The sequence below is a fragment of the Mixophyes fleayi genome, chromosome 2, assembly GCF_038048845.1.
Source record: "Mixophyes fleayi isolate aMixFle1 chromosome 2, aMixFle1.hap1, whole genome shotgun sequence".
NCBI classification, from domain to species: domain Eukaryota; kingdom Metazoa; phylum Chordata; class Amphibia; order Anura; family Limnodynastidae; genus Mixophyes; species Mixophyes fleayi.
The window spans coordinates 372,800,340-372,819,158 of NC_134403.1; the positions used below are offsets into that span (position 1 = coordinate 372,800,340).

The 18,819-nt window shown below is 47.9% G+C and overlaps 1 protein-coding gene across 3 annotated transcripts; it reads left to right on the forward strand.

Moving 5' to 3' along the window:
* The first annotated feature begins 607 nt into the window (after window positions 1-607).
* On the forward strand, window positions 608-18,731 carry SPICE1 (spindle and centriole associated protein 1). Of its 3 annotated transcripts, none has more exons than XM_075197428.1 (18): window positions 608-715; window positions 1,973-2,068; window positions 2,427-2,474; window positions 2,815-2,961; window positions 3,688-3,790; window positions 4,857-4,978; window positions 5,172-5,257; window positions 6,625-6,731; window positions 6,953-7,093; window positions 11,897-12,153; window positions 13,202-13,333; window positions 13,651-13,783; window positions 14,279-14,464; window positions 15,002-15,384; window positions 15,855-16,062; window positions 16,923-17,025; window positions 17,420-17,489; window positions 18,580-18,731. In XM_075197428.1, the coding sequence occupies exons 2-18, from the start codon at window positions 1,973-1,975 to the stop codon at window positions 18,625-18,627; spliced, it is 2,370 nt and encodes a 789-aa protein (XP_075053529.1). In that variant the 5' UTR covers window positions 608-715; the 3' UTR covers window positions 18,628-18,731. The 3 variants fall into 3 exon arrangements, with proteins under 3 accessions (XP_075053529.1, XP_075053531.1, XP_075053530.1); XM_075197430.1 differs by having other exon boundaries at window positions 614-715; window positions 18,534-18,621; XM_075197429.1 differs by lacking the exons at window positions 608-715; window positions 1,973-2,068; window positions 2,427-2,474; window positions 2,815-2,961; window positions 3,688-3,790 and adding an exon at window positions 4,570-4,701 and having other exon boundaries at window positions 18,534-18,621.
* Window positions 18,732-18,819: the final 88 nt, after the last annotated feature.

Consider the following 18,819-nt stretch of genomic DNA (forward strand, 5'->3'; position numbering starts at 1 on the left):
TGACCAGTGTGATAGGCCAGGGGGGATCCATCCACAGCAACCCTGATCCATAGTAAGAGGTGAGGGGTACCAGCCCGGGTACACCAGTAACGGGGTACACTAGCAGCGCCAGTTACACAGAGGAATCCCAGTACTGGATACCGGTAAGAAGTCCAGTGGTGGAAACAGCTTAAGCCCCTCCTACTGCGGCAAGAGGGCGCATTTGGGATAACAAAAGGGAACGGTGGCACAGTGAGCCCAGCCGGTTCCCAGCAGCAGACGTCCTGTCACACATATTATAGCCGGGGCATAGATCCATCTACCCCCTATAGTGGTAACATGTCGCCCCTCTCATACTGCACATACCTCCATATTACAAGGGGGGGGGGGGTATTACATCCACCACAAGGCAGTTACCACTGATCTAGAGGCTGAATATCAGTGACATTGTACACAGTGACCCCAGTACTGACTGAGGAGAACTACAACTCCCAGCAGGACCTGACACACAGGTGTAGGGGCTGCACTGTGTCAGTACTGTAAGACAGGGATGTGTAAACGTGGGGACTGTGCTGCCCCGACATTAGGGACAGGTGTCAGGTGACAGCCGCCATTATATCAGTCAGGCGGTCGTCATGGTGACCGGACCGGAAGTGACGTCAGGGTCGGGGCTCCGGCGCGGATTGGACCAGGATCGGCGGTAACGTTCAATCCACAACACACCGAGCGGGGAGAGGTGAGTGGTGACCCGGCGGGTGTTATTAGCGGGATCAGCGGGTGTTATTAGCGGGATCAGGGGGTGTCACTGGCGGGTGTCATTACCCGGGATCAGGGGGTGTCACTGGTGGGTGTCATTGCCTGGGACCCTGGGGTGTCACTGGCGGGTGTCATTACCCGGGATCAGGGGGTGTCATTACCTGGGATCAGGGGTGTCCCTGGTGGGTGTCATTACCCGGGATCAGGGGGTGTCACTGGTGGGTGTCATTACCCGGGATCAGGGGGTGTCACTGGTGGGTGTCATTGCCTGGGACCCTGGGGTGTCACTGGTGGGTGTCATTGCCTGGGATCAGGGGGTGTCCCTGGTGGGTGTCATTGCCCGGGATCAGTGGGTGTCACTGGTGGGTGTCATTACCCGGGATCAGGGGGTGTCCCTGGTGGGTGTCATTGCCTGGGACCCTGGGGTGTCACTGGCGGGTGTCATTACCCGGGATCAGGGGGTGTCCCTGGTGGGTGTCATTGCCTGGGATCAGGGGGTGTCACTGGTGGGTGTCATTACCCGGGATCAGGGGGTGTCACTGGTGGGTGTCATTGCCCGGGATCAGCGGGTGTCATTGCCCGGGATCAGTGGGTGTCACTGGTGGGTGTCATTGCCCAGGATCAGGGGGTGTCCCTGGTGGGTGTCATTGCCTGGGACCCTGGGGTGTCACTGGCGGATGTCATTACCCGGGATCAGGGGGTGTCCCTGGTAGGTGTCATTGCCTGGGATCAGGGGGTGTCACTGGTGGGTGTCATTACCCGGGATCAGAGGGTGTCACTGGTGGGTGTCATTGCCCGGGATCAGTGGGTGTCACTGGTGGGTGTCATTGCCCGGGATCAGTGGGCGTCACTTGCGGGTGTCATTGTCTGGGATCAGGGGGTGTTCCTGGTGGGTGTCATTGCCCAGGATCAGGGGGTGTCACTGGCGGTTGATCGTGTGCACAGGATCAGAGCCTATTACTGGCGGGTGACGGTGTTCCCGGTACAGGGTGACGGTGTTCCCGGTACCGGGGGACATCTGGAGGGATCTGTGCGCATCCAAAGCTGAATCCTTTCAAGTGAATTACAAAATGAAAACATTGTTATTTTGCTACCAGAAAAGATTCCACATCTGTCCCAGAATGTTTTATGGGTGGGGGGGGGAAACTAGAAAATATCAAGTGTGAAACAGTCTGTCATGGAGGGATGTAAACCTCTGTCTGTCAGTGTATTATATCTCTTCTACTCTGTTCCTCAGATGTCTGTAAAATACGCCCGTCACCCGAGCAGCCGGACGTGTCGGAAGAAAGCGGCCCCCGTGAAGAAGAAGACGGCGCAGCGACAGGCCTGGGATGTATGTGAGATTATGGCCAGTAACGTAAAGATATTGGCAGTGCCAGCAATGGATAGGGGTACTCAGTGCAGCGGCAGCAGCCATTATATGGGCAGAACTAATGGGACTGTAGCCCATCAGTTGTCTGGGACCAGTACATTATGCGCGTTAGCCGTGCCTCATGCGCGTATGCCGGGCCTCATGCGTGTTAGCCGGGTCGTGGTGTTACTGGTCCTCGTGAATTGATGGGCTACATATGTTTCAGACACATAATGGCTGCCTCCACCATGTGTTTGACAGGCCCCCGGTGTGAGCTGATTTGCACAGGATAATATCTGACAGCAGTTGGTTCATGTCCGATCCCTGTGTTGTTTTTCAGAGTTCAGTACAAGATCTCACTGTGCATCGAGCGACCCCAGAAGAGCTGGTGAGTGGGCAGATTACAGGATAGAGTCGGTTCTGTAATATTGTGCATTGTCTGTTCTCACAGATTTATATGTTAGTAATAAGGAGACGTCCAGGTGACCCGGCTGGGTGGGTGGTGGTCAGTCTGCACAAGTCTTTATGTGGACATGTTGGGTTGCCCATTACCTGTAATGGGTATAATAGATCCATAGTTTACTGAGCAGTGTATCCGGCTCCTCTCCAGGGTTAGAGATCCGTCCTCTGGTCTATGCTGGTCCGGAGCGCTGTGTTATCTGCCAGACCGCGGGGCTTTGTAATCACTAGCGAAAAATAACGTCTAATGTGTTATTGTCTATATCTAGGCACATCGGCATGAAATACACAAGTCAAAGAACCAATGGCAGGCTCAGTATGATCTTCAGGAGAAATTACTGATGAAGAAGTGGAGACAACAAAATGGTGGCACCCCAGACCCTTTGGAAGGGAAACGTTTGGCACTAATGATGGAGGTAATGGGAAACCATAGTACCAACCACAAGACTCGGCATGGAGGACGGCCTACAGCAGAGGATTCTGACTGACGGCTGCAGTTTTAGACCTCAGTGTGCTAGTTAACCCTTTAAAGACCAGGGTACATCTCTGTGACCGGGCCCATTTTCATGGCTTGTACCCAAGCAGATGGATGTAATAGTAATGCCTTGTGTGGCTCAGGTCTGCCAACCTGGGGGGAATCCATAGTGAGGTCACGTGGTGATGTAACAGGAAAAACTCATACAAATCTCCTTTTCAAAATCTCTCGAGGTTACAAAATAAGGCTGCCTTAGACACATGTAACGGTAGAGGGGGGGGGAGGATCTTACAGTTCATGGGTCAGACTAAACTCAGGCCAGTTCCAAAGCCTCTCTGCTCACTGTCATGTGATGTTTTGTCATGGTAGTCACATGACACTGCAGAATTATAAATCATTAGTAGAGGCCTGAAGATATCAGCCAAGGAATAATGGTAAATAGGACGATTCTTCAGGCCATTGTGATTAATGTCAAAGCCAAAAAACACCAATTTTGTCTTCGTCCCAGGCACATCCAAACTTTTTTTAACAATTCAGTGTACAACGCGGCCTAGAGCTGTATGTAAAACGATGACTAATCTAGGTTATGGCATAGAATAGTGAACACGTGTGACCTGGAAGTGTTAGACACGTATCACACGTGTTACAGTCTGTGTTTCTCCTGCAGATACTGTCTGATCAGTACCAGATGAAGGATGTCCTGGAGCGCTCAGACCGGGCCATGGCTGTTGTGAAGGATCTCTTTGGAGACGCTCCGCGCAGGCGCACAGGTAGTATTATTACTGCCTCTGCCCGTTACGTAAAGGAGCTTCCGCAAGTGATTGGCGCTATGGGTGGTCTCAGACGGGGCCGTTCAACTGCCTGAGAAAAGCCGAACTTTATAAATCTTTGAGCAGATTTTGCTGTGACAAACACAGCAATAGCGTCACATAGAGCAGTCGCCACCTATGTGTCACCTCTACAGAAGAGCTTCTATATTCCTAGTTCTCTCTGCTCCAAGCGGCATCTGGAGTGATTGTAGCTGTTACTTTTGATTATTTTTTTTACTTGGGGTTTATTTGCTAGTGAAAGGAACATGGCGCATAATACACCCGTCTGACTCTACCCTTCGTTTCCATCTATCGCACACAGCACATGAAGAGCTGACCCTATAACCATTGGATTCTTCGTGTAACTATTGTGTCACCCGTTCAATGCCCCAGAAACACTGTGTCTGATTCCTCGTCTTTCTCATCTAAGGCAGTGACGGAGCTTGTAGCTAATCTACACTATCACAAACCTTTAGATAAATTAATGGGGAACCTAAAAGACAGCTTAATATAATGTATCCTGTATGTTATGCTATTTGCCAAATTGTGCAAAGGACAGGACAACCTGTGGCACTACAAGTCCCAGCATACCCTGCAGCTATTCCCTGTGGAGCCACAAATCATGTGACTTTCCTAGTCTGTTATATTACTGTACTCTTGGGTATGACCACACCTCTAATGATGTCATAATGGGTCTCTTATGATGCCACACCCATTTATTGTTAGGCCACGCCTCCAAGTGTTTGCATTGTGAATAAGACTGACAGGAGGGCTCTGGCTGGAGAGGATCTTGCCCAGAGTTAATAACATCTTTGTAAACAGATGCTCCTACAACATGCAGGTTTTCAGAGATACAACTCTTTATATTTACAGTAAGCATCACGGAAAACCAGAAACAAATGGGGTTACAGAATCTATTTGAGGGACTCTGTATTTTGCTTCTTTGTGTTTCCTCCATATTTAAATGTTGTGATTTGATCATTATTGGAGATAAATTGGTCGCTAAACTGCTGTGTATCGCCTGTAGGTTTCCCCAATGTGACCATGGCTCCGTCCTGCGACTTGGATACATCTCGCGGCGTCATCGTTCACAGAAAGGATCCTCCCACCCGTCTGTCCATCCTCAGCGACAGCGTCATGGACTCACAGGTACCGGGAGCGTGGATACCGGAGGCAGGATGTGGCATCTCTTAGTGGTTTCCATATTTCTGTTCCCAGTAACTGTGATAGTTTGTTATTGGGAGCTCCCAGATGTACAGTACAGTATATACCATCTGTCGGTGTTACACAGAGTAATGGAAAATGTGATGTAAAATCATGTTTGATCTTTTCTGTCATTTAGGCTCTTAATGAAGTAGAGGAATCTGAAACCAGCGATGATGAGGTGGAAATCTCTGTCAACTTCCAGCCTGGCCTTCACACAGACAGGTGAGTAACGTAGATAGATGTAGATTGTCAGCTCTGTGGTACCTCTGGTCACCAGCAAGAGCTCACAGACATGCGGCAGGTATATACATCTGCCTTGTACTACAGCTCCTAGCAGGGCACAGATAGATGAGCTGGGGGGGATGCTGCGTGTTGTAATCAAGCACTAAGCTGCCACTTCGAGGTTTTACACTTATAATTATAAAAATCCGCCAAATTCAGTCGTCCGGGACAAACTTTCGCGACCCCACAGATGTCATCATCTTGGCTCGGAGGTTCCCCGTAAAACCGGGCGCAGTTGCAGAAACACAGACACGTGAGATCACAAACAGCGATTTGGGTCGAGGTTATGCTCTTCTGCGCCAATCATGGAGACGTTGGTGTCCACGGTTATAGGCGTTGCTAAGGAGTGTCTGATATTCACAGCTGCCCCACCTGCAGCTTCATCTGCTGATTTACGTCCTGTGTATCATTATTACAGTAAGTTGTACTCAGCATAATGATTGTCACATAGAAGTTACTGACAGATCATTTAATCTCTGCTGGTGTAAATCTGTGAGACAGAGGCTCCACTAGTGACCCGAGTGGGCTCCAGCCACTAGTGACCTGAGTGGGCTCCAGCCACTAGTGACCCGAGTGGGCTCCAGCCACTAGTGACCCGAGTGGGCTCCAGCCACTAGTGACCCGAGTGGGCTCCAGCCACTAGTGACCCGAGTGGGCTCCAGCCACTAGTGACCCGAGTGGGCTCCAGCCACTAGTGACCCGAGTGGGCTCCAGCCACTAGTGACCCGAGTGGGCTCCAGCCACTAGTGACCCGAGTGGGCTCCAGCCACTAGTGACCCGAGTGGGCTCCAGCCACTAGTGACCCGAGTGGGCTCCAGCCACTAGTGACCCGAGTGGGCTCCAGCCACTAGTGACCCGAGTGGGCTCCAGCCACTAGTGACCCGAGCGGGCTCCAGCCACTAGTGACCCGAGCGGGCTCCAGCCACTAGTGACCCGAGCGGGCTCCATCCACTAGTGACCCGAGTGGGCTCCAGCCACTAGTGACCCGAGTGGGCTCCAGCCACTAGTGACCCGAGCGGGCTCCAGCCACTAGTGACCCGAGCGGGCTCCAGCCACTAGTGACCCGAGCGGGCTCCAGCCACTAGTGACCCGAGCGGGCTCCAGCCACTAGTGACCCGAGCGGGCCCCATCCACTAGTGACCCGAGCGGGCCCCATCCACTAGTGACCCGAGCGGGCCCCATCCACTAGTGACCCGAGCGGGCCCCATCCACTAGTGGCATCCTGAGTGGTGTGAGGTCTGTTCTGCTCTCTGTGGATAGGATCAGTGATAATCTTATTTATACGCTGTTATACCATCTACTTCCAGGGTTTATCGGATATTAAACGAAGAGAGTTTAGATCTCGATCCTCAGCACCCGGCTAACCTGTTTGTAACACCGAGAGGCGCGGGTCACCCTCCAAATGGCCAGATAGGTAAGAATGTGTTAGAGCGGTGTATAGATCTCATTATATGATTCTCTGGTCGCAGCTATAATGTCCACTTCTGGTATCCTGCACCCAGGACAGCTGCAGCGATATCCATCAGACTGGAGCCTCGGAATTGGTGACATTAGTGAGGGATCGGTCCCTAGTGAGCTGACAGGCTGCATTCAGCTGATATTTACTGATAATAATTTCCGGGCTTCCTTCTGCAGCGTTAAACGCCACCGCAGCGGTGGACAATATGAAGACCCGACTTAACAAGGAGGAACAAGTACCGCCAGAGGAACAGAGCTCTGTGATTGGCCGAGTGCTGAACCCACAGCCGAAAATCCCCAGGAAGCTCCAAACGAAAGGTCAGAGCAGTGCTGATCCCAAATGTATCAGTTATTATGGTGTGTAAGGGGAGTACTCCCACCTAATAGAGCAGTACTGAGCCTCAGTGTATCATATAATATAGTCTGTAAGGAGAGTACTCCCATCTAATGGTCAGAGCAGTACTGAGCCTCAGTGTATCAGATATTATGGTGTGTAAGGGGAGTACTCCCACCTAATAGAGCAGTGCTGAGCCTCAGTGTATCGGATATTATAGTGTGTAAGAGGAGTACTCCCATCTAATGGTCAGAGCAGTACTGAGCCTCGGTGTATCAGATATAATACTGTGCAAGGGGAGTACTCCCATCTAATGGTCAGAGCAGTACTGAGCCTCGGTGTATCAGATATTATAGTGTACAAGGGGAGTACTCCCACCTAATGGTCAGAGCAGTACTGAGCCTCGGCGTATCAGATATTATGGTGTACAAGGGGAGTACTCCCACCTAGTAGTCAGAGCAGTACTGAGCCTCAGTGTATCAGATATTATACTGTACAAGGGGAGTACTCCCATCTAATGGTCACAGCAGTACTGAGCCTCGGTGTATTAGATATTATGGTGTACAAGGGGAGTACTCCCACCTAATGGTCAGAGCAGTACTGAGCCTCGGTGTATCAGATATTATACTGTACAAGGGGAGTACTCCTATCTAATGGTCAGAGCAGTACTGAGCCTCGGTGTATTAGATATTATGGTGTACAAGGGGAGTACTCCCACCTAATGGTCAGAGCAGTACTGAGCCTCAGTGTATCAGATATTATACTGTACAAGGGGAGTACTCCCATCTAATGGTCACAGCAGTACTGAGCCTCGGTGTATTAGATATTATGGTGTACAAGGGGAGTACTCCCACCTAATGGTCAGAGCAGTACTGAGCCTCTGTGTATCAGATATTATACTGTACAAGGGGAGTACTCCCATCTAATGGTCACAGCAGTACTGAGCCTCAGTGTATCAGATATTATACTGTACAAGGGGAGTACTCCCACCTAATGGTCAGAGCAGTACTGAGCCTCGGTGTATCAGATATTATGGTGTACAAGGGGAGTACTCCCACCTAATGGTCAGAGCAGTACTGAGCCTCGGTGTATCAGATATTATACTGTACAAGGGGAGTACTCCTATCTAATGGTCAGAGCAGTACTGAGCCTCAGTGTATCAGATATTATAGTGTGTAAGGGGAGTACTCCCATCTAATGGTCAGAGCAGTACTGAGCCTCAGTGTATCAGATATTCTAGTGTGTAAGGGGAGTACTCCTATCTAATGGTCAGAGCAGTACTGAGCCTCGGTGTATAAGATATTATGGTGTACAAGGGGAGTACTCCCATCTAATGGTCAGAGCAGTACTAAGTCTCGGTGTATCAGATATTATGATGTACAAGGGGAGTACTCCCACCTAGTAGTCAGAGCAGTACTGAGCCTCAGTGTATCAGATATTATACTGTACAAGGGGAGTACTCCCATCTAATGGTCAGAGCAGTACTGAGCCTCGGCGTATCAGATATTATACTGTACAAGGGGAGTACTCCTATCTAATGGTCAGAGCAGTACTGAGCCTCAGTGTATCAGATATTATAGTGTGTAAGGGGAGTACTCCTATCTAATGTTCAGAGCAGTACTGAGCCTCAGTGTATCAGATATTATAGTGTGTAAGGGGAGTACTCCTATCTAATGGTCAGAGCAGTACTGAGCCTCAGTGTATCAGATATTATAGTGTGTAAGGGGAGTACTCCCATCTAATGGTCAGAGCAGTACTGAGCCTCAGTGTATCAGATATTCTAGTGTGTAAGGGGAGTACTCCTATCTAATGGTCAGAGCAGTACTAAGTCTCGGTGTATCAGATATTATGATGTACAAGGGGAGTACTCCCACCTAGTAGTCAGAGCAGTACTGAGCCTCGGTGTATCAGATATTATGGTGTACAAGGGGAGTACTCCCACCTAATGGTCAGAGCAGTACTGAGCCTCGGTGTATCAGATATTATGGTGTACAAGGGGAGTACTCCTATCTAATGGTCAGAGCAGTACTGAGCCTCAGTGTATCAGATATTATACTGTACAAGGGGAGTACTCCCATCTAATGGTCAGAGCAGTACTGAGCCTCAGTGTATCAGATATTATACTGTACAAGGGGAGTACTCCTATCTAATGGTCAGAGCAGTACTGAGCCTCAGTGTATCAGATATTATGATGTACAAGGGGAGTACTCCCATCTAATGGTCAGAGCAGTACTGAGCCTCAGTGTATCAGATATTATACTGTACAAGGGGAGTACTCCTATCTAATGGTCAGAGCAGTACTGAGCCTCAGTGTATCAGATATTATGATGTACAAGGGGAGTACTCCCACCTAATGGTCAGAGCAGTACTGAGCCTCAGTGTATCATATATTATACTGTACAAGGGGAGTACTCCTATCTAATGGTCAGAGCAGTACTGAGCCTCAGTGTATCAGATATTATGGTGTACAAGGGGAGTACTCCTATCTAATGGTCAGAGCAGTACTGAGCCTCAGTGTATCAGATATTATACTGTACAAGGGGAGTACTCCCATCTAATGGTCAGAGCAGTACTGAGCCTCGGCGTATCAGATATTATACTGTACAAGGGGAGTACTCCTATCTAATGGTCAGAGCAGTACTGAGCCTCAGTGTATCAGATATTATAGTGTGTAAGGGGAGTACTCCTATCTAATGTTCAGAGCAGTACTGAGCCTCAGTGTATCAGATATTATAGTGTGTAAGGGGAGTACTCCTATCTAATGGTCAGAGCAGTACTGAGCCTCAGTGTATCAGATATTATAGTGTGTAAGGGGAGTACTCCCATCTAATGGTCAGAGCAGTACTGAGCCTCAGTGTATCAGATATTCTAGTGTGTAAGGGGAGTACTCCTATCTAATGGTCAGAGCAGTACTGAGCCTCGGTGTATCAGATATTATGGTGTACAAGGGGAGTACTCCCACTAATGGTCAGAGCAGTACTGAGCCTCAGTGTATCAGATATTATACTGTACAAGGGGAGTACTCCTATCTAATGGTCAGAGCAGTACTGAGCCTCAGTGTATCAGATATTATGATGTACAAGGGGAGTACTCCCACCTAGTAGTCAGAGCAGTACTGAGCCTCGGTGTATCAGATATTATGGTGTACAAGGGGAGTACTCCCACCTAATGGTCAGAGCAGTACTGAGCCTCGGTGTATCAGATATTATGGTGTACAAGGGGAGTACTCCCACTAATGGTCAGAGCAGTACTGAGCCTCAGTGTATCAGATATTATACTGTACAAGGGGAGTACTCCTATCTAATGGTCAGAGCAGTACTGAGCCTCAGTGTATCAGATATTATGATGTACAAGGGGAGTACTCCCACCTAATGGTCAGAGCAGTACTGAGCCTCAGTGTATCATATATTATACTGTACAAGGGGAGTACTCCTATCTAATGGTCAGAGCAGTACTGAGCCTCAGTGTATCAGATATTATGGTGTACAAGGGGAGTACTCCTATCTAATGGTCAGAGCAGTACTGAGCCTCAGTGTATCAGATATTATGGTGTACAAGGGGAGTACTCCCATCTAATGGTCAGAGCAGTACTGAGCCTCAGTGTATCAGATATTATGATGTATAAGGGGAGTACTCCCATCTAATGGTCAGAGTAGTACTGAGCCTCGGTGTATCAGATATTATGATGTACAAGGGGAGTACTCCTATCTAATGGTCAGAGCAGTACTGAGCCTCAGTGTATCAGATATTATGATGTATAAGGGGAGTACTCCTATCTAATGGTCAGAGTAGTACTGAGCCTCAGTGTATCAGATATTATGATGTATAAGGGGAGTACTCCTATCTAATGGTCAGAGCAGTACTGAGCCTCAGTGTATCAGATATTATGATGTATAAGGGGAGTACTCCCATCTAATGGTCAGAGTAGTACTGAGCCTCAGTGTATCAGATATTATGATGTATAAGGGGAGTACTCCTATCTAATGGTCAGAGCAGTACTGAGCCTCAGTGTATCAGATATTATGGTGTACAAGGGGAGTACTCCCATCTAATGGTCAGAGTAGTACTGAGCCTCGGTGTATCAGATATTATGATGTACAAGGGGAGTACTCCTATCTAATGGTCAGAGTAGTACTGAGCCTCAGTGTATCAGATATTATGGTGTACAAGGGGAGTACTCCTATCTAGTGGTCAGAGCAGTACTGAGCCTCGGTGTATCAGATATTATGGTGTACAAGGGGAGTACTCCCATCTAATGGTCAGAGTAGTACTGAGCCTCGGTGTATCAGATATTATGATGTACAAGGGGAGTACTCCTATCTAATGGTCAGAGTAGTACTGAGCCTCAGTGTATCAGATATTATGGTGTACAAGGGGAGTACTCCTATCTAGTGGTCAGAGCAGTACTGAGCCTCGGTGTATCAGATATTATGGTGTACAAGGGGAGTACTCCCATCTAATGGTCAGAGTAGTACTGAGCCTCGGTGTATCAGATATTATGATGTACAAGGGGAGTACTCCCACCTAGTAGTCAGAGCAGCAGCCAGCACCAGAAATCAAAGCCCAAATATTTCAATGTTTGGTACGGTCACGTGTAGAGGGATGGGTTGGGTTAAATCCAGACAAGATTTGTGGATACATAATAACTCCTTGGTGGTCACCGGGAGATTCGGGGAAACATTGTGAGATGAGTAAATTCCGCATTCACTGTCCCCACAAAGTGTCCTCCTCCCGGGTCTCTATAATGTCTCCAGAACCTCTGACCGGATCCCCTCTTTCTATTACAGGAAAGAAGATTCGATCTTCCTCCTCCCAGAGAACGGAGCCCTCTCTGTCCGTGGCCTCGGCCTGTGAGCTGACATCCTGCAGTCAGTCCAGCCTGGATGTTCTGAACCAGATGATAAAGGACGTGGAGCGAGAGCTGGAGGCCTACGAGAGGGAGACCGGCCGGGAGGTGACATCCATGCCACAGGCGCAGGGGCTGACGGGCTTCACCCTGTCTCTTGTGAGCTCCATCAAGCGCTTGGTGTCCTACCTGAAGGAGGTGAGACTGGTGGGACAGGACGTACCGTCCGTGGATGATTCCACTGGGGACAGGTTCAGGCTCAAACTACATCATTTCAAGTCCATAAATTGTAAACGTTGTTCTTACCACAACCCTGTTTCATTTTCCTGTTTGCAAGAGACAAAGGGAAAATTAAGATTTTGCTTGAGAAGCAAAGTTACTAAATGCACTTATCAGAGCCGTCATTTTATTATCTGTTTCTTATTTCCAATGAAACGTGTGTGGTAATAGTCCTGGGCATGGCGTTGCCTAACTCTTATAAAGGTGCCAGACTCTGCTTATAATACACTAGAGGGTAACTGTTTTTGGTCTCTGGTCAATAATCCCGTTTTCTGCCCCCTTGTTGGATGTATTGATGGTGGATAATTCCCTCATAATATTTTGTGCATGGCCTCATGACAGAGGAGCTGTCTGCCATAATTGGGGAGCTTGGTAGGGTCAAAGGGACCAGAGAGTGGCGGAAAACGGGAGATGTACACAACCCCCTGAGTTTGTGTCCAAATTCATCTTTTAAGGTTACATATTAATTCATATTAATATTACAATATAACATCTACAGTTTCTTATTAGTTTTTAGTTAATTTGCTGTATTAACGTAACTCCCCCCTCCGCTGCCCTATAGACAGACTGAGCAACATTCTACCAGTATAAACAGAAGTGGGTACTGAATATTTGTAAGATAACAGTAATGTGACTGTCCCAGTGAGGAGTCCAAACATTTGTATCTATCGCCTCTTCTAATAAAAGTCAGAATGTCGACTGCGTGTCCACTGTGCTGCCCGCATAGTACTTCTGTCGCAGTGGGAGGGACCCCAGGCTATATGCTGCATGAGTAGTCAAAACATAAAAAAGAGGAGGTGTCTAAAAGCGGATAAACCCTTTACTTCCCCTCCTAAAATATCAGCATATGGAGGATGGGACAGTATAACTTTACCAATGCATAGATTTATTAATACACATGGGTATAAGACTTGTATTGAGAAATGTGACCTGTGTATAAAGCCGCCATGTTGTGATTCCTCCGCAGAGTGACCGCCAGTTGCGCCAGGAGGCTACGGAGAGGCGACGTTTGAAGGAGGAGCTTAATGAGCAGCGGCTGCTGATAGACGCGTTAACCGCTGAAATCCTCTGTGTGAAAGAAGGTGGCTCCGTGTCACAGGTAATACCCTCCATCCGCCATCCTTCCTCTGCGGGATGTGAATACATTCCACGGACACTTAGATGTTACATTAATGGACTAAATACTCTGTCTGTTCCTTTTAAACACCATAAGTTTTTATCACGTGAGAGCCAGATGCAAAATACACCAACAACTGGACATTTATTATGTTCTGTCCTCTGAGGGTGAAACGTAAGCCCTCATTAGTGACTCTGGATCTGTCCAGTACAGAACACGTCTCTGATTTGTTGTATAGTCTTCTAGGAAAGCGATTTTAACTTCTTATAGACTTCCTGGATGTTCCTCTCATATTACAGCTCAGTCACCAGTCTGCGTCTGAGCAGCCATCGTCTCCGTCGCTCCCCAGCCGTCCTGCGGCTACGAAGGAGCCAGTTACAGCCCCAACTGGATCAGTATCCACCCAGGTGCTGAGTTTTATGACTGAGCTCGGTAAGATAATAACCTAAATATCAATCTAATATGTAATGACACTGGAATAAACCTGTAATAACGGAGTGGTTGTCTCCAGCTCCGCCCCCCCCCCCCTTTCTGAAGCGGCTTATTGTATTATATCCCTTCTATCGCAGTGTGAAGCTTTTCTGCATTCAGCAATGGGGGGAATCCTGGTAACCTGTGTGTTTGGGACCCCAATAGCCCCCCAATATTTGTATTCCTAATCTGGCCCCATCTGTATCCTTGAACCATATTTACTTACATTTACAATCATTTATGAAAGCTGGTGCAACATAGCAACCAATCAGACGATAGCTTTCACTTTATTTTTTTAACTGCACTTGAAAAAGACAGAATCTGATTGGATGACATGGACATCGTACCCATTTTCCAGTCCTCCATTGAGTATTGTGGCCCCTGTCTTTGTCTCTCCGCTCCCGGTCATTGCCTCTTACTTCTGATTGGACCTGAGAACTCTCCATCATTTCCCAGGTTTGCAGGATGCTGAGGAAGAACAGAAGAGCCCAGTGGAGCCCCCTAGTGGTCCTCACACGTCTGCAGAGATGGGACCTATAAAACACACCATGGAAGCGCTTTCTGTCTACAACTTCCAGCCCGCTGTCATGTTATCTCCGCCCAGGCAGAAAACTCAGAAGGATTTCAGTCGCCAGTCTCCATGTAAGTGACGTCTGCTGTCATTAGTCTCACTCTGTACCTGTATTATCCACCTGTATGTTATTAAACGTCTTATATGGCACAAAGCAGCTTCAAAACCTCCACACAAGACTCGAACTAGCAGTGACAATACTTCATGTGCGCCAGGCCACATTTACATGTTAACGTTCCTCGTATCGCTGACCTAAGATGCCTGGGATACCGGACGTGTGTATAATCCAGGATATGCTCCCTATTCCTTCCTTTAGAGAAAGCAGCTATTGCTTAGGCCAGTGGGGGCTTGTTAGTCTCATAGGTAACAGCCTGCAGATTGATCGGTTCACGTACTGGTCCATCGCAACGAGCATAACTGACATGCTGTGCTTTACTATTTAACGTTTTGTACTATATGAGGATCGCTTTAGATAGTGTCCTAGATCTGTGGGATTCTGTTTTGCATGTACAAATATTGGGAGGTTGGCTACATATATAGAATATTTTATAGGATAATAAATATTAAGCTGTGTCCGACCCTTATTATAGTTTCTTGTTTTACCGCAGTGGTTATGAGCAGTCTTGGCTCTCCGTCTTCATCACCCACCAACACAACGACATCCGGCAAAACCAACGACAGCCCTGTGTCCGGTAACGGTCCTAGCTCCGCTGACGCCTGCTTCCTTGCACAGAGGTGGACATTACCGCGTGACACCCAGAGCTCTGCGTGTCCCAGCATGCCTCAGTCTTTCTACGCTTCCCAAGGCGACGCGCAGCCGAATAAACATCACATTGTCCTGCAGGACTCGGGCAGCGAGGACCTGAGCGCCAGCTACCTGTCTAAGGACAAGATCGTGGCCCAGATGACTGAGCTGACCAATCAGAACAACTTGTTAAAGGCTCAGCTGACCCAGCTTCGTTTCAATAGTCCGTTGAGCGCTGCGGACAAAGTAAGCTCTCTGCAAGCACATGCTGGAGCAAAGGCTAAAGAGTGACACCTAGTGGATGGATGGAAGTATTACTCATGCTACAACAAAGGGCATCTTAATAAAATCAATTTAAAGCAAAGTATTACATGTATTCTGATGATGATAATAAGAGTTGTTCAGCACCACGTTAATCTGTCCTGTAGGTTGCATCGGTCTTTGTTAATATTCATATGATGTAACTTTCAGGAGTAATCCTTTCCATGCAGAGAATGGTTGTTTTGGACTCCTGTAAACAGTGTTTTCCTCTTATGCACAATCACATGATGGTGCCAACGTCACTCCTCTAAGAGTTCACCGGGAAATCCCCCAAAATATTTATAATCGCTACCATAAACCTCTTTATATTTATCTCTCTTGATCAAAGTTTGGTGTCATTACTTCAGCTGTAATAAATGTGAAGGTTATGTAACCGGCATATTGTGTCTGTACAGGATAGGGCCGTAGTTCTCCCCGGTGGATCTCTCCAGCACAGCGCGGTGTCTGTACAGAGCCCTATGACTTTGGACATGAGGATCGCGGAACTGAACCGGCAGAGCGCGGAGGCGCGAGACAAACTCCTGAGCCTCATTGAGCAGCAGAAGCGGAACGTGGTCGTCTCTCCGGCCATCTCGCCCATCACCCCACAACGTGAGGATTCAGGTACAGTACCGAGAGCCGGGCTCCAGCATGTCTTACCGTTATGTAGCCACTGGAATGTGTGTTTATATTCCTATAAATATCTAATACTTGGAGTATTTGATGGCGGACGGAGGTATGAAAGGTATCGCGCGTCACCAGGATTGGCCGTCGTGTTGCCTCGATCTGTGGCCGGTTGTGTTTAGCGTTTCAAAATGGTGGGATTTATGGGCACCTCATGTGGACATCTGGGCAGGAAACCTTTAGAGAGCAGACGCCATGTTTGTGGCTATCACGCGGTGGCGCCATGCCGCAGATTGACCTGTATGAGCGCCGTCCAGGAGCTGCTACACTACGGCTGCACTGTATAATGTCACCTGAGTTCTTCTGCATTGTCAGCAAATCCCATTGGGGTCACCTGACCTGCGCCAGGCATTACAAGTAGATCCACGCTGACATGGATCCATTGGTTCTATTAGTAGTAAAAGAGGGGAAACCTATTGTAGTCTGATCCCTTCTAAAGCTCTCTCCCCGTTAACATCATTAAAAAAGGGGACTTAGCCCCTATAGTTACACATCCTGTCCTCAGAGAACTAGGGAGACACATTCCAGGCTAAATGGGATCGCGCAGAATATGTAATAGTAACGTAGGAATAATAAGTAATATAACGAATCCATAGACATCCCTCTGGTCTTAGTGGTATAATCCACCTCTGGGGTTTAGGGGTTAACAATGATTAGATTATTCAGGCCAAGTTCTCTTGTTATTCCTCTTTGTGTTGTGAGGAGGCAGCTTGGAACACTCCAGTACTCGGGGAATGCTGGGACTTGTAGTTTTAGGAGCTTTGTTGTGGGATGTGCTGAGCTGAATCTTGTGTTTCCAGGAGGAAGAGAGCGGAGAATCGATGCTGTCGTCCCAATGAGTCGTCTTGCAGATTCCTCCATGGAGGAGACCCCGTCTGCAGCCAGCAGGGACAGCGGGAGGAGGTAGAGTCTGATAACTAGTACACAGGTCATAGGGGAGAGGCCAGGGGCCTGATTCATTAAGGATCTTCAATGAAGAGGATCCTTATTTCAGTCTCCTGGACAAAACCATGTTACAATGCAAGGGGTGCAAATTAGTTTTCTGTTTTGCACATAAGTTAAATACTGACTGTTTTTTCATGCAGCACACAAATACTTGATAGCTTATTTATACACTGAAATCTAAAATTGATATTTGTGTGTTACATGAAAAAACAGAAGCGACGTTCTCCTCCAGCTCTGAATCTGTCCGCACGTTACAGTGCATCATTCCCAGACTGATTACTTCCTATATGAGAGATAACATTGTGTGCTGATCCCTGGCCTGCAGAGCTAACTCTCGTTTCCATTTCTGTAGATCAAACACGTCTCTCAGATCCAGTGTTTCCCTGGCAGGGAGGGCATCAGCGGACGGGCGTCGGAGGAAGGTAAGACACGATACCCAATAGCATCATGCCCTGATTGTTACTGTAACTCTTACCGCGTGCCTGGGCTGGTGCGCTGTATCCATAGATTTAGTTGTTTACCTTTAAATTATACCACAGGCTGAAACAAAATGATCATAAGGCTTGTTCCAAAAAATATCTGTCCTATCTGTAGTGCGGTGGATGAAGGGAAGACCCTAGTATCAGGCTGTATTCTGTGAACCACATAGTACTAGAGTAGTAGATTGTTAAACAGTCATCTAGCAAATGTGATTAAAACATATGATCTCACTGGATCCTAGCGGCCATATTGTGGATGGAACCAGTGCTTCAATGGTCTCACTAGCTCCTAGCGGCCATATTGGGGATGGAACCAGTGCCTCAATGGTCTCACTAGTTCCTAGCGGCCATATTGGGGATGGAACCAGTGCCTCAATGGTCTCACTAGTTCCTAGCGGCCATATTGGGGATGGAACCAGTGCCTCAATGGTCTTACTAGTTCCTAGCGGCCATATTGTGGATGGAACCAGTGCCTCAATGGTCTCACTAGTTCCTATCGGCCATATTGTAGATGGAACCAGTGCCTCAATGGTCTCACTAGCTCCTAGCGGCCATATTGTGGATGGAACCAGTGCCTCAATGGTCTCACTAGTTCCTAGCGGCCATATTGTGGATGGAACCAGTGCCTCAAAGGTCTCACTAGTTCCTAGCGGCCATATTGTAGATGGAACCAGTGCCTCAATGGTCTCACTAGCTCCTAGCGGCCATATTGTGGATGGAACCAGTGCCTCAATGGTCTCACTAGCGCCTAGCAGCCATATTGTGGATGGAACCAGTGCCTCAATGGTCTCACTAGTTCCTAGCGGCCATATTATGGATGGAACCAGTGTCTCATAGTTCCTTATGAATATATAGACTAAATATCGGCTCAGCTCACAGAATTTGTAGGCTGAGGATGAGCCACTGGTATTAGTCATTTTACATGGAGCACTTTCCTTTATCTGCCGTCACTGTATATAGCTAAACGTTCTCGTGCATTACTCTTAGAACTACAAGTACCAGCCATGCTTGCTGACTGATGTCTCTCCGGCAGGTTGAGAAGGAGGAAGGATGGTTTGCGCTTTCCGCACACGTTTCCTGATTCCCGTCACGTCCGTGTTCTGAGCCCAGTGAGGAGGCTCCTGCGTTTATATAGATGTGTAACTTATGGATCCGTTTCTTAATAAAAATTATTTTAATGAATTATTGATAACTTTCTATATATTATTATTATTATTATCTTTGACTTATAAGGCGCCACAAATGGTCCGCAGCGCCGTACATTACATATACA